Raw genomic sequence first — 13,121 nt, forward strand, 5'->3', positions numbered from 1 at the left:
TGCAGCCTGCTGGGGTCAACACAGAAAATTTCAAAGACCGACGACAACCTGAAGTTTGGGTAGCGACGAGACCGTTAGAGATGCCTCGCGGAGAGATTGCAGACCTTGGAGCACTCTGCTGTTTTCACTCTGCTAGTGTACGAGCTGGCTCTGTGCCTCGAAGGCAGGAATTACAGTTGAATGAGAGCTGTTAGCAAACATACTTAATAGCAGCTTTTGGCTCTCCCCACAAGCGCCTCTACAGCTTTGCGTTTCGGCGCTGTATGACATGATAAAGCCCCACTGTATGGTAAATGCGGGATTTCCTGACATTAACGACTGATTAAATTATTACAGGATGCTGACAGCGCTTCAGTTTTCGAAGAAGGCCACCGAACATTTGCTGCAGAAAAGCTGCCCACAGCCTTGCTCAGATTTCTCTTCTGGCCGACCCCCATATTGACTCAGCAGGGTGGAAGCAAGTTAACAGCTTACCTTATCCAGGTCCTAACGCTCTATGAAGGTGCTCACTGAATAGTCCTTTCTGTCATTTTGCCATCCTATTTAACTGAACAACAGATAATCTTCCTAAGTTTTTCTATTTATGCATATTTTTATTCAGTGAAGTAGCCTACAGCTCTCAGGAGTCATCAGACCTTCCAAAGACAACTCAGGAAGGACAAGAAGGAACAGGGCTTTTATTCAAGGGTGTGTCGAAGTGCCTGGTGTGAACAGAGAAGAGGAGGGAGCTGTGGAAGGGTGTGTTTGGATGAGAGGAACCAACCAGCCCCAGAAGCACAGGGAGTGGCTCGGAGTGGGACTGTATAACGGGCAGGCGGAGATGGTTCACCCTCTGCCTCCACACAAGTGCTGCAAAGCTTAGACTAGTGAATCTCAGTGCTGACTGTGCATCTACCAGCACAGATGGCTCCACAGACTGGCTCCACTGAAAAGAAGACGCGACCTGTGTCAGCCTTTCTACAGCTTTTCACTTGGGAAGAGATCAGAATCCACAATGGCCAAGGTCAGGAGCAATGGCTGGTGATTGACAGGAAGGTTTACGATGTCAGCAAGTTTTCCAAACGACACCCCGGAGGCAGCCGAGTTATTAGCCACTATGCTGGGCAAGATGCTACGGTAAGATCGAGGAGGACAGTAGAGGAAGGTGGTTCCAGTGTAAGGGCAGGATGACGTGGTGGGACTCCAGTGGAGAGTGCCTGTGGTAATTGGCACTGTGCTTGACCAGATAATGCAGTGGACACATCTGTGCCATCTGTAACCCTTCTGGTTACCTTCAGGGTCGGTTACCTGCTATGCAAATTGTAAAGCTCTGGTTTGGTTCATCACACCCGGCTGTAAACAAAGCAATATCCATGCGGGTTGTCTTGCCACCAGGCATGACCAGGCAAGCTGTCTTCCAGATGCCTGAAAAGTGTCTCTGTTGCAGCAGCGGGGAAGGAGAGGGGGTCGGAAGCAATATTCTTGGTGCGTATTTTTACTTTAAAACCTGCTCTTTTGGCATAACATGGATGTGATCCATCATAAGCAAATGATAATCAAAGACAGAGCAAGGGTAGATAGGTAAGATAGATAAGGAGGAGGTAATATCCAAACATAAAGTAATTTTGGGGGCAGCGAAGCAAGAGAAAGGGGTTCTCAAAGAAATGACTATTTTGTATGGGCAAGTGGAGGAGAAGAGAGTCTTGAGCAAAAAGGCTCTTTCAAAGAAGCAGGAAAAAGAAATAAAATACAGGCAAAATGGCTGAGAAAGCAGGAGAATGACATTTGGCTGCAGAAGAGGAGGGACAATTCTACAAATAATCACTGTTTGAAAATAGATTTTCCAGAGGTTCCTGCAAAATTCTTTGATTTAGAGGATTTCTCTGAAATAATTTACTGCTTGTTGACAGAAATAACTTTATTTCTCTAAAATAAATTGTTGCTCTTTGACAGAAATAATAATTCTAAGCAGATCTCGCAGACTGTTTGCTGAAAGTAGATCCTGTCTTTCTGAATAGTCAGAAATAAGCACGTTAGGAACACGACCAGGAGTAGGGCTTAAACTTGTGTTGTGGGAGACCCAGATTTAATTCTTGTCACGACAAGACTTTTTGACTTGAAGAAAGTTGCCTAGCCTGTCTTAATTCCTCGGGTTTCAGTTTGTAAAATGGGATAGCGCTTCCTATCTCGTGGCCCGGGTGGGTCGGATCAGTTATTTTTCACGTCTCATTCCTTACACCCTGCTTCAAACTGAGGCAGAAAAATGCCTGGTGTTCTCCAATGAAGAAAAAGAAGGCTTCCGAGTCTTGTTGGTTTTATTCTCTAGCTCACTGACAGGCAGGGAGACCTTGATTTAAGGAGAGGGTTGCGTGTCCATCGTGCAGCACCTGCATGCCGTGGTGCGAGATGGCAGAGTGCTGCACCAAGAGCGAAGAGAAGAAGGGGCACTAGTCCTGCCCACCACCCCAAGCCAGCCCAGAGACCTCCGTAGTCTGGTGCCAGCTCCGGCTGTTGCCATTGCCGGCCTTTTACAAAAGGAGTCGAGGAATACAGAATGCATGGAATGATTTGTCCCCAAGCTATGTCCTCCCAGCTTCTGCAGCCACCAGTGTAAGGACTTGCATTTAAATGATTACGCTCTGTAGGCACTCGGGGGTGAGTTGGTCTGGTATGAAGGAGGTTAAAGAATGACCTTTGATCTGACTTTTATTTATTACTACAATAATATTACAATCTGTTTTTCCTCATTATTACTTTTGAACCTTTTACACCTACTTCCTTGCATTATTGTGTTATGAAAACGGTGAATAAATTTTCCATCATTTTCTCAATCCTACTTACGGGTTTTTAAAACTCTTTAACTTGTTACCTCTTTTCCAAGGAAGCCTTCTAGTATGAAAGCTTTTCCAGAACTCTGCTCATCCTTTTTTTGCTACGTATATTTATACTACATCCCTTTGAAGGCAGAAGGACCAGAACTACATGCAGTAGTCAAGATTGTGTGTACACTGCGGATCTATGTTGCGTTATAATGACATTCTTCTGCCTTGCTCTTGATTTTTATTCCACTAATCTTTATCCTTCTTTTTGCTTTTTAAATGCTGCTATGTTCATATATTTTGAGAAATACACACTTTCACAGAAAAGCAGGACTGCAAGATGTCTCAAAAGATCGTTGGGTAGATGACTTTGCCTAAAGCCAGGATCCAGGATTTTTTCCCAAGTACTCTTGACTACTCTAGAGCTCATAATTATATAGATATGGTGAGAATTATCTTCTTCTAGAGCTCATAATTGTGTATAAATGGTGAGAATTATCTTTCTCTGTGTGCATTACTTTGTAAATATAGACAATATGCATCGCAGAACACTACGTTGATGTCAAACGTTGGAGGTTAGGTGCACTGCAGATGGTAGTCCTTAAAGATAATCTCTCATAAGATGATAATCAGGGCCTAAGATCAGGGAGGAGAAAGGACAGGTTGTGGGACTGAAAGGGTTGTGTTTCTGTGATAAGAATCTGTGATATCGATACTGTGGATGGGAAGTTCTGCTTAAAAAGATTGTGGCTCCTGTTTCTAAGTTGCAGTATAGATCCTTACAGCTTGACTCAGTTTTAGAATTCCTGGCAAGAGGGAGCTACACAAAACTATTTAAAAAACTGTAGGATGAGGGGCGCAGAATCATAATGGAAAGATTTCCCCAGTCCTCTGGGTCTGGACAGAGTTACTCATTTGTCACTGTGACAAAGGACCACTGGCTATCTGTAGAAAGCTCATCTGTTCAAAAAGTCACCTCGCTCTGACTTCTTCTAGACTGAAGTACTCAGAGACAGACTGTCTCTAAACAAGAGACCCCTGAGGAATGCCAGACTGCACAAGGGATGTCCTCTGTCCTCTTTCAGGGACTTAATCCTGACCAGATGTGTGCAGAATTCTTTTGTGTCATGATGACGGACGTTGATTTTCAGACCCAAAATCAGCAAGTACCTGGCTGCTCAGACACTAAGGGATTTGTTATATCTATTCTTTCTGGAAGACAAAAGAGTATGGTCAGCCTCTTTACCTTTCTTCTGGAAAATTCACTGAGGACATGAGCTAAAGAAGATATTTGGTTTATCTGGCATTTCATCCCTTATTCCGTACTTTATATTTGATTTCGAAACTGGTATTTTAAATGGTTTTTGGACAGACCTGTTTGTGTCACTGGTGTTACCCAGTACCCCAAAACATCAATCAGTCTCAAACCTTACAGGGAACTGTAAGAGATACCCAGTTGGTCCTGCTGCGTATGGAGCCTGTATTTCCTATGGCCCTAGTGTAAGAAAGACAGGATTTTAAAAACATCGTCTAAGCACCGCAAAGACACACCTCATTCATTGACATGTTTTCCTGCTCCCGCGTCCCATCCATAGGGCAGGGCTGCTGGCTGGAGCCTTCTAGGGAAGGACCGTGCTGAAATAAGCAGATGAAAGAGCATGTTTCCCTCTGCAAAGGGTTTTTCATCAAACACTTTCATGTTTATTACCAGCCTCGCCCAAGTACTTTTATGAAATCTAGTTTCTTGAAACTCCTCCAGCTTCCTTGGGCCAAGCTCCAGCTGATGGCAAAGGACTACGGGAGCAACCAAAGGGGCAACAATCCAAAAGTCTCTGGACAAAGGAAACTGGATTATGTCTTACATCGAAGAACTGGAAAAAGTAGAGGCTCAGCACTTGGTGTTCAGTCGCATACCCTTTCTTACCCCCTTCCTTTGTGTGTTTCTCAGGATGCCTTTGTAGCATTTCACAGTGACAAGTCTCTGGTGAAAAAATACTTGAAATCTCTGCTGATTGGGGAGTTGGCGCCAGATCAACCCAGCTTCGAGTCTAATAAAAAAGTGAGTGTACCAAATTCCAGCTGTGGGGATGGCTTGGGGTTCAGCATGGGAGGAGAAGGAAAATGAAAGCAGAAATAATTTCCGAAGCAGCACGCCTGACGCTGCGCCGTAGGCTGGGTGGTGGGGAGGCAGCCGGCGGTAGTCATGCATGGAAACATGCACTGGCCCAGAGCCACTAAATCCATACCTGGGTGTAAGGAACGAGCCCCAGAGCCCAAAATTCTGCTCAGTCCTTCCCGCTGCGACGTCTCCGTTAACAGAGCCTGTCAGCAACTTCTTTTCCTCTGTCAAAGCAAAGCCAAGATCTGTTGATCTCAGGCTCTTTTTGGCACAGAGACCCCTCTGATAGGATATCTCCATTGACTTCGGTGGCTGCTTTGGGATTCCTGGGTCTGCTATGTTACATTTTCAAAGTAGACAGTGCATTAATATTCACTTTACCCACAGAAATCACTTTTAGAGGATTTTCGTGAGCTGCGCTGCACTATTGAGAAGATGGGACTTCTGAAGCCAAATTACACCTTTTTCTTCCTGATTTTCCTTCACCTCCTGGTACTGGATGCTGCATCCTGGCTCGTGGTCTGGTACTTTGGGATATCCTTAGTGCCTTTCCTGGTCGGCATGGCGTTCTTCACCATTGCTCAGGTAAACTGCTGACAGCGGTTCAACGCTGCAGACGTGTTTGGTTCTTCCAGATGGAGAGGATAGATGAAATGCTCATACCCCAGTCATCGCTCTACTGCCTCTTCTTAGATCCTGTAATGAGGCTGAAGACAACAAGGACGTTCCACGTCACAATTTTTGTTGCCTCCAGTAATTCTCGTTCTGCTGATAGGCTGCTCGCTAGGGTTGGTGGGGTGTTGCGGAGCTGGCAGTTTCACAAGATGGGTTGAGCTGATCTAAACACTTACCACAGCAAAAGAGCGAATATTTCATACTCAGCTCCACTTTTGGCTCCGTGTTCCTTCTCTTCACTGTCTCACGGCTCTGGTGTTTGTTGGGTCCTTTACGGGCCAATTACACTTACTAGCCCTGAATAGTTTTCTGCTGGATTAGTAAACTGAATCATGGAAGGGCACGATACATGTCAGGGTTGGTGTAGGGAAAAAACAGGACTTTGTGGCCCTTAGATGGGAGAAATTGGAGGGTGAGGGGAGGAAGAAAGCAAGATTTTCTTAGTAGCGCTGAAACCTTAGGTTTGCTCAGGCATTCATGGACAAGTGTAAAGTAATTAATTTTTTAAAATAATCTGTCCTATTTGTCTAATATCTGCTAAGGTAGATACTCCACAAAGAGCATTCTTGTATTTCTATGGGCATATGAAACGCAACGAAGCTATGCATTTATTTTTGCACTTTCTTGCTGTTTACTTGGAAATTATGTATTTGCGATGGGAGCAAAAGACTTCCACGCTGTAACAGTCACGTTAATTGTAATGATGCTGTGCCGCTTTCCCTTTAGCTGCCACAATACAACCTATATCTGGTATTGAGCAGCTTTAGTGGGCAGTAGCCTGGAAGGGAGTTCTCAGCACTGAGCACGTAAGAGAGCAGGTAGAGTTTCTTCCCAAAACCAGAAGGAAGGTGCACTCACCCTACAAAGTCACAGAGACTCCCAAGGCAAATGAATGCAATGCTGCTGCGATTCTGTTTCCTCAGTGACCCTTCTTGTCTTCCAGATCCAGATGGGCTGGTTCCAACACGATCTGGGGCACTGCTCTGTCTTCAGGAAGCCTAAATGGAATCGACTTCTGCAGATCGTTGTGATAAATGTTCTGAAGGTAATTGCCTTATTGTGGGAATATTCTCTGGGGCTAATCTGGAGTAAGCAACTACTGGGAGTGTCCCTACGCTCAGGCAATACCACCTTTGAGGGAAGTGTAGTGCAGCCATCAATAATAGGTGGATAAATAGGGTTGTAATTGTTGATATTCTTCTAGTTTTAATCCCTGGTCTTCAACTTTTCCTGCAGGGGTTACCTGCCAGCTGGTGGAATCACCTGCACAACCAGCACCATGCCAAACCCAACTGCTTCCGCAAAGACCCCGACCTCAACATGCACCCTCTCCTCTTCAGCTTGGGAAAGACACTCTCCGTGGAGGTGAGCATGGGGGTGGCTGGAGAAGCAAAGGTTGCAAAGACAGAGATCTGTAGAGTGAGGTATAACTGTAACCCAGGTCGTGCCTTCCTGCGTAAACTCATGATAATTTCCAAAGCGTTCCAAGGTTTGAGAGTCTCATGTACTGACTGGTTATGATGATGCTTAGGCACCAGCTCCTGAGAAGCCAAGTCTTAAAATCAGTGCTTATGTTCGCTGTGTTGCTAGAAGAGCAGGGTACGCACCTCGAGGGCGGGCCAAAGAGTGAGTCAGTCCACTTGCATTAGTGTTCGATGTTCTTAGTGATCCTGTAGATACTGAGTCAGATGTTCCCTCTGGGAACATCCCTCTCCGTTTGGCTGTGGGAGCTGTTTGGCACCTAAATCCTTCAGGACCAGTATAGCTGCTATGCACAAAACACAAGCGTAGCAAATTATTTCTTAATCACAAACATTATGGCTTTCATAAAAATAAAACCCATGAACAGACTCTCCCTGCGTCCTTATGCTTTCTGATATCATCAGGATGGGCAAGGTCTCTTTTGCCTTTTCTTTCCCTGGCAATTCTCTTTACTCATAGGGTGATGAAATGGGCTCTTTGCTACATAACCACCCTCTTAAAATAACGTCTCGCTCCTCCTTTAGCTGGTAATAAGCAAAGAAATTACAGGTCTCCAAGGCACGTGGAATATTTCAGCTCTACTGTCTCAGAAAGACTCCTGTAAGGAGCGTTTATACAAAACACTTATTCATAGAAAACTCTTAACAGCAACCAGGAAGGATTTTGTCAGTGGTCTTCTGAAAGATCTCTCATGGCTATATATAAGCGTGAGCATCTAGAGTGGAGCGGCTGCACTAGATTTGGTTTGATGGAAGTGAAAATGGAGGAAATTAGTTCTCATGTCTTCCTGCTTTTTAACAGAAAATTCAGGCACGTAGTGGATGGGCAAAATGGATTTCAGTGGTTTCATTTAGTCCAGTTCACTCGTTTTGTTTCAGTTTTGATCTAATGAAGACATCCTTGAGGTATTCAAGTTTTTTTTTCTCAGTAATAGGGGAGCTCTGGAAATGGTTTGCTTTACCTCATTATTATTTTGTCCTTTGAAGAGTCATAAGCACAACATTTGCAAACGATCTTAAGAATCCTTTTGTGCAAACAGTGAAAAAATACACTGTGAAGACATAAACTGATGGTGCTTTCTGTAAATATTTCATCTCTTTGCTGTTTCATGTACTTGAAGGCAAAGTATTTGACAAAACATAACGGTAGGTGTCCTTATAGAGTATTTACTTCTTTGACCTTGCAGAAATGATTTTTATTATAGCATCCAAATGCTTATGTCATTTCTGACCACTATCTCCTCTACTACTCAAAAATTTGGGATGTCTGTATCCTATCTCATCTGATACAGAAATTCGGATGAAGGTTTCACATCAAACACGTCCCGCATTCGTCACCCACCAAATTTCTGGTCTCGGTTTTCGTGTTAATAACCTGTTCCTCCCTGAGCACTGATAGTCTCAGCCCTCTGTGGTGAATTCATGGAATTGGTTAGATTGGACTTTCGTTACCATCACCAGAAACTTCTACAAAATTCAAATGACTTGTGAGCATTTTTGTGATTTTTGAGCATTTTTATATGAGTTTTGGAACTCTTCTAAAAAATGGCTCTGTTCTGACATTGGCATAATGTTGATATCTGGATAGAGGGGCTCAAATGAAATCTGCTTCTTTACATTGTTTTGGAACCTCAGTACCTGCTTTTCAAGAAGTGGAGGTGAATTAGAGAGACTAAGAGGTAGTTCTTGATTTGTTCATTAGCCAGGAGTAAGAAATACTTTCTGGAGGGTCTCAGGTCCCCGACTGGCCCATTACGATGTCTTTTCATTTTTTCAGCTTGGAAAAAAGAAGAAGAAGTTCATGCCTTACAATTATCAGCACAAGTATTTCATCTGTGAGTATCCCCGCTTTCTTGTGGTGCTGTAGGACCTTCACCTAAAAATCATGACTGCTTCCCCTCCCCAACATAAAGGTTTTCAAGATATTCCCATTGAAGTCACAGCTTCAAGAGGCTTCCTTCATGTTAAAGAAGGTTCATAGAATCATAGAATTGTTATAGCTGGAAAAGACCTTTAAGATCATCAAGTCCAGCTGTTATCTAACTCTACCAGGCCCACTTCTAAACCATGCCCCTAAGTACCATATCTAGATGGTTTTTAAATACATCCAAGGATGGCGATTCAACCACTTCCCTGGGCAGCCTCTTCCAGTCTTTGATAACCCTTTCAGTGGAGAAGTTGGAATGGCGCAACCTGACGCCATTTCCTCTTGTCCTATCGGTTGTAACTAGTGAGAAGAGACCAAAGGTTCGCGTGAGGAGGGATTGCCCCTTGTGTCTGTGAGGATTATGTGATGTTAGGTACTAGATAGGGGTGAATCGAGTGTGAGGAAGAAGGGGATGGGAAAGAAATGAAGAAGTGGAGAGATGAAAAGCGGAAGAGATTATTTGGACACATGAAAGTTAGTGTAAATGGAAGACGGTAATTTTTCTTCCACTAGAAAGAAGAATCGTTCTTCTTACGGAAGAACATTCTGTAAGATTTATGATGCGGTGAAGTTATAAACGTCTCTCTGTTTTCATCCTTCCCTTCAGTATTGGCCCCGCTTGCACTCGTACCCTTCTTCCAGCTGTCTATATTCTACTTTGCGATCAAGAGGAAAAAGTGGTTGGTAAGCACTACTTGCCTTGTCTAGAAGACTTTCAAAAAATGTCACCACCCTGTGGCTGTATTAACCTTCCCCTCAGGCGATTGTGGGGTTTTAGGTAGAAAAGGCTGATTCTAGGCTTGCTACAGCAGGTATGCAGTCAACGGGTCCTGGGAGAATTTTTTAGAGGAGGCTTTTTAGCCTCTTAGCAGCTGAATAAAAGTTAACGGAAAACTATCAGACCTAGACAGAGTGTGACTACAGCGCTGTTTGCTGATAGTAAAGTGAGTGCCGTGGGAATATTCCAGGGATACACTCAACTTGAGGCAGACTGATGGTGTGGAGCTTACTCTTGATAAATAAGAGATCAATAAATAAGAACATTTTTTTACGCTGCAGTTCAAGTAAAGGGGAGAGGAGGGAGTGGGGGGACTTCATCAACAAAGGCTCATTTTCCCCTTTTTTGTTTTGTTTTGTTTTGTTTACAGGACCTGTTATTGGTTGTGTCTTTCAACATCCGAGTCTGTCTCATGTATATTCCTTTAATGGGGTTTAACAATTTCATGGTGTACTACTGGCTCTCCAGGTAACGCACAGCACACCCAGAGTCCCCATGACTAATATTTGTAAACAATATTGAGCTTCAATGGCAATAAATAGAAACTAATCACACACACTGCAGTTTTCTCAGAAAGAAATAGACAGCCAAGAACAACCAGTATGACTTCAGGGGGGTGGGGGTGGCTCCTCAGGGACATCTGCAACTACAAACTGAGTGGTTCTCAGAGGAAACTCCAAAAGTTAGGAGGCAAAGGGGTGGAATAGAAAAATCCTGAATTACGTAAAAGTGCTCTTTTACTTAAGGCGAGACTCAGGAAAGTGTTTTAATGGTAAGTTTGGATGGGATTAGAGATATGATAAGTGTTTCTGTGTTTATCTGCCCAGGTACCTAGAGAGTACCTGGTTTATTTGGGTGTCGCAGATGAACCACATTCCAATGGACATTGATTATGATAAGAACAAAGACTGGGTATCTACTCAGGTGAGAATCTCCTTTCTTCTGGAAGAGCGCATCTGCAGTCCTGACTTGTAGGACAAAGACAATGTTTTTATTCTCTTAGCTTTATTTATTAATGTTAATAATTTATTAATTAATGCTAATGAGGTTTGTCCTTGCTGTTCGTTGCATAGACGTGCATTTCTGTAGCAGTCAAAACATTTAAAAGTTTGATTGGAAAACGGGACATCTAAATTAAAAAAAAAAAAACACCCAACTATTCTTTCACTGAAAGGTTTTGACACATTTTTCACAACAGTTTTCCCTTCATGTTGCAAAACAGTACTTCCGGAACAACAGTCAATCTCCTTTTTAGGCCAACTGAAGAGATGCAAAGTGAGACTGGATACTTTTTCATTTTACCCCACAGGTTACAGGTTTACTGCAGATAAGATAAATCTGACAAAATTTAGGTCTGATAAAAACGAATATGTAAATACAACTTTACTCGCATCTATACTGCCTCTCGCAGTATAATCCCACGTGGTGGGTTCTAAGTATATTTCCTTATATTAAGGGAAAAAGACCCAGCCTGATATTCATCTGACCAAATCTGGATGTCTACATGTGAACACCTGCTACATTCATTGGAGAGAAAGAGTCATTTCTAGAGCATGATTCGTCTTACCCTAAAATAGACATCTAAATCAGGTCAGATGAATGGCACCATACAAATTTCTATTTTTCTCCACTGAGTCTAAAGTGATGAGCTCAGATGCAGATTTCAAACTAAAGGTGTCTAAATTAGATGAGATGAAGCCCGTGCACAAAAATGTCTGTCCTCATATTTTTGCATCCGACTCCACTTGTGGTAGTTGGAGGAGACCAGAAGAATGGTTTTTCTTTCTTTATTGGGCATCTTTTCTTTCCATCCAGTGCGAGATGTGAGGAGACCCTCTTAAAAGAATCACAGTTGGGGCTGTGTGCGTGCCAGTGAAGAAGCTTTTCTTTCTGAGCAAAGAGCTAGCTAAATTAAACTATATCCCAACAACCCATTTCAATCTAGACTTTGTTCAATTCTTCAGGGCAATGATGGCTGTAATCCCGACACTAAATTGCCTTTTATGCTAGATGAGGGTGGGTAATGATTGCTGGGGTTCAATTATCGGACTTTCAGAAAAAATAAAAGCTAAATTGTGTATTTATTTGTGGTTTTCTTTTTTTTTTCCTCCCAGCTCCATGCAACATGCAATGTGAACCAATCTTTGTTCAACGACTGGTTCACCGGACACTTGAACTTCCAAATTGAGCACCAGTGAGTATGACTATGGGGAGAAGAGTGGGAATAATATGGGTCACTTAAAAGTGAGAAAGGCCGTGAGGTCTCACATCAACCCATCTCAGGAGACTATTTCCCTTTTGGGGAAGGGCAGGGAAATACTTGAACAGAGGGATCAGAGCAAGCAGAGTCTTATGATAACTCTCTCATTCAATTCTGCAGCCTTTTCCCCACAATGCCTCGACACAACTACTGGAAAGCAGCTCCTCTGGTGAAAGCCCTCTGTGATAAGCATGGCATTGAGTATAAAAGCAAGACTTTACTGACAGCCTTTGTAGATATTTTGCAGTAAGTATCAATTAACAAGATAGCTTTGCGCTGTAGTAGCATGCAAGGGTGGGACATAGGCAACCACATTAGGTCAATATCCATGGAGAGATCAAAGCGAGAGTTTATTTAGCTTTTTCTAAAGGCACTTTAATTTTCAAAAATTTTCAAAGTTTCAGAGGTTTTTTTTTTTTCTCTTCCGTAGATCCTCTCAACTCATTCCCTGTAGTCAGACTTTGCTAGGAGATGTCCATGCAGTTTTTAATCGATTTTTTCCATTTACTTCTTTTTACATCTAAACTACAGTTTGCTTCCCATGAAGTGATTTTTTACTTTCTGTTCCTGCAGTTCACTGAAGGATTCTGGGGACCACTGGCTTGAAGCGTATCTGCATGGATAGAAACTGGCAACTCTCCAAGAGACTCTCTTCACCAGACAATGGCTGCAAAGAGTCAGCACAGACCGTCACTGTGTGTGTGTCTTCTGGTATAGCAACTTGGGAGCTGGTCAAAGCTAATTTCAGTAAGAATGGGTGGGAAAGTGGATTAAAGATAGATTTTCTTCTTGTTCCCAACCATGAACCTTTATTTTTCCTGCTGTCAAACTCAGCATTTAGAGCCATGATGAACTGGGCCTTCAAACTTGGGAGAAGAAGCTCTTGAATCAGCTTGATCAGTTTACTTCATTGGAGGTGCCAGATCATTGCTTATGGAAAAAGTTTGAAAGGAAATTCTTCAGAGAGTCATAGAATCATAGAATGGTTTGGGTTGGAAGGGACCTTTAAAGATCCCCTTGTCCAAACCCCTGCCATGGGCAGGGACACCTCCCACCAGCCCAGGTTGCTCCAAGCCCCGTCCA

General features: G+C 43.1%; 1 protein-coding gene across 1 annotated transcript; it reads left to right on the forward strand.

Moving 5' to 3' along the window:
* Positions 1 to 903: 903 nt before the first annotated feature.
* On the forward strand, positions 904 to 12,663 carry LOC104287521 (fatty acid desaturase 1-like). The gene is made up of 12 exons (XM_009886238.1): positions 904 to 1,116; positions 4,747 to 4,857; positions 5,305 to 5,502; positions 6,536 to 6,637; positions 6,829 to 6,957; positions 8,851 to 8,908; positions 9,608 to 9,684; positions 10,149 to 10,246; positions 10,606 to 10,702; positions 11,893 to 11,972; positions 12,159 to 12,284; positions 12,612 to 12,663. Exons 1-12 carry the CDS (start codon positions 904 to 906, stop codon positions 12,661 to 12,663), a joined length of 1,341 nt encoding a protein of 446 aa, XP_009884540.1.
* Positions 12,664 to 13,121: the final 458 nt, after the last annotated feature.

The sequence above is a fragment of the Charadrius vociferus genome, unplaced genomic scaffold, assembly GCF_000708025.1.
Source record: "Charadrius vociferus isolate BGI_N301 unplaced genomic scaffold, ASM70802v2 scaffold115, whole genome shotgun sequence".
Taxonomy (NCBI): Eukaryota; Metazoa; Chordata; class Aves; order Charadriiformes; family Charadriidae; genus Charadrius; species Charadrius vociferus.

Excerpts from the sequence above, each read along its gene's own strand:
- LOC104287521 (XM_009886238.1), top strand. The coding sequence starts at position 904 with ATGGCTCCACAGACTGGCTCCACTGAAAAGAAGACGCGACCTGTGTCA. Across the intron at positions 9,685-10,148 it reads TCAAGAGGAAAAAGTGGTTG|GACCTGTTATTGGTTGTGTC; the intron begins GTAAGCACTACT and ends TTTTGTTTACAG. Across the intron at positions 10,247-10,605 it reads GTGTACTACTGGCTCTCCAG|GTACCTAGAGAGTACCTGGT; the intron begins GTAACGCACAGC and ends TTATCTGCCCAG.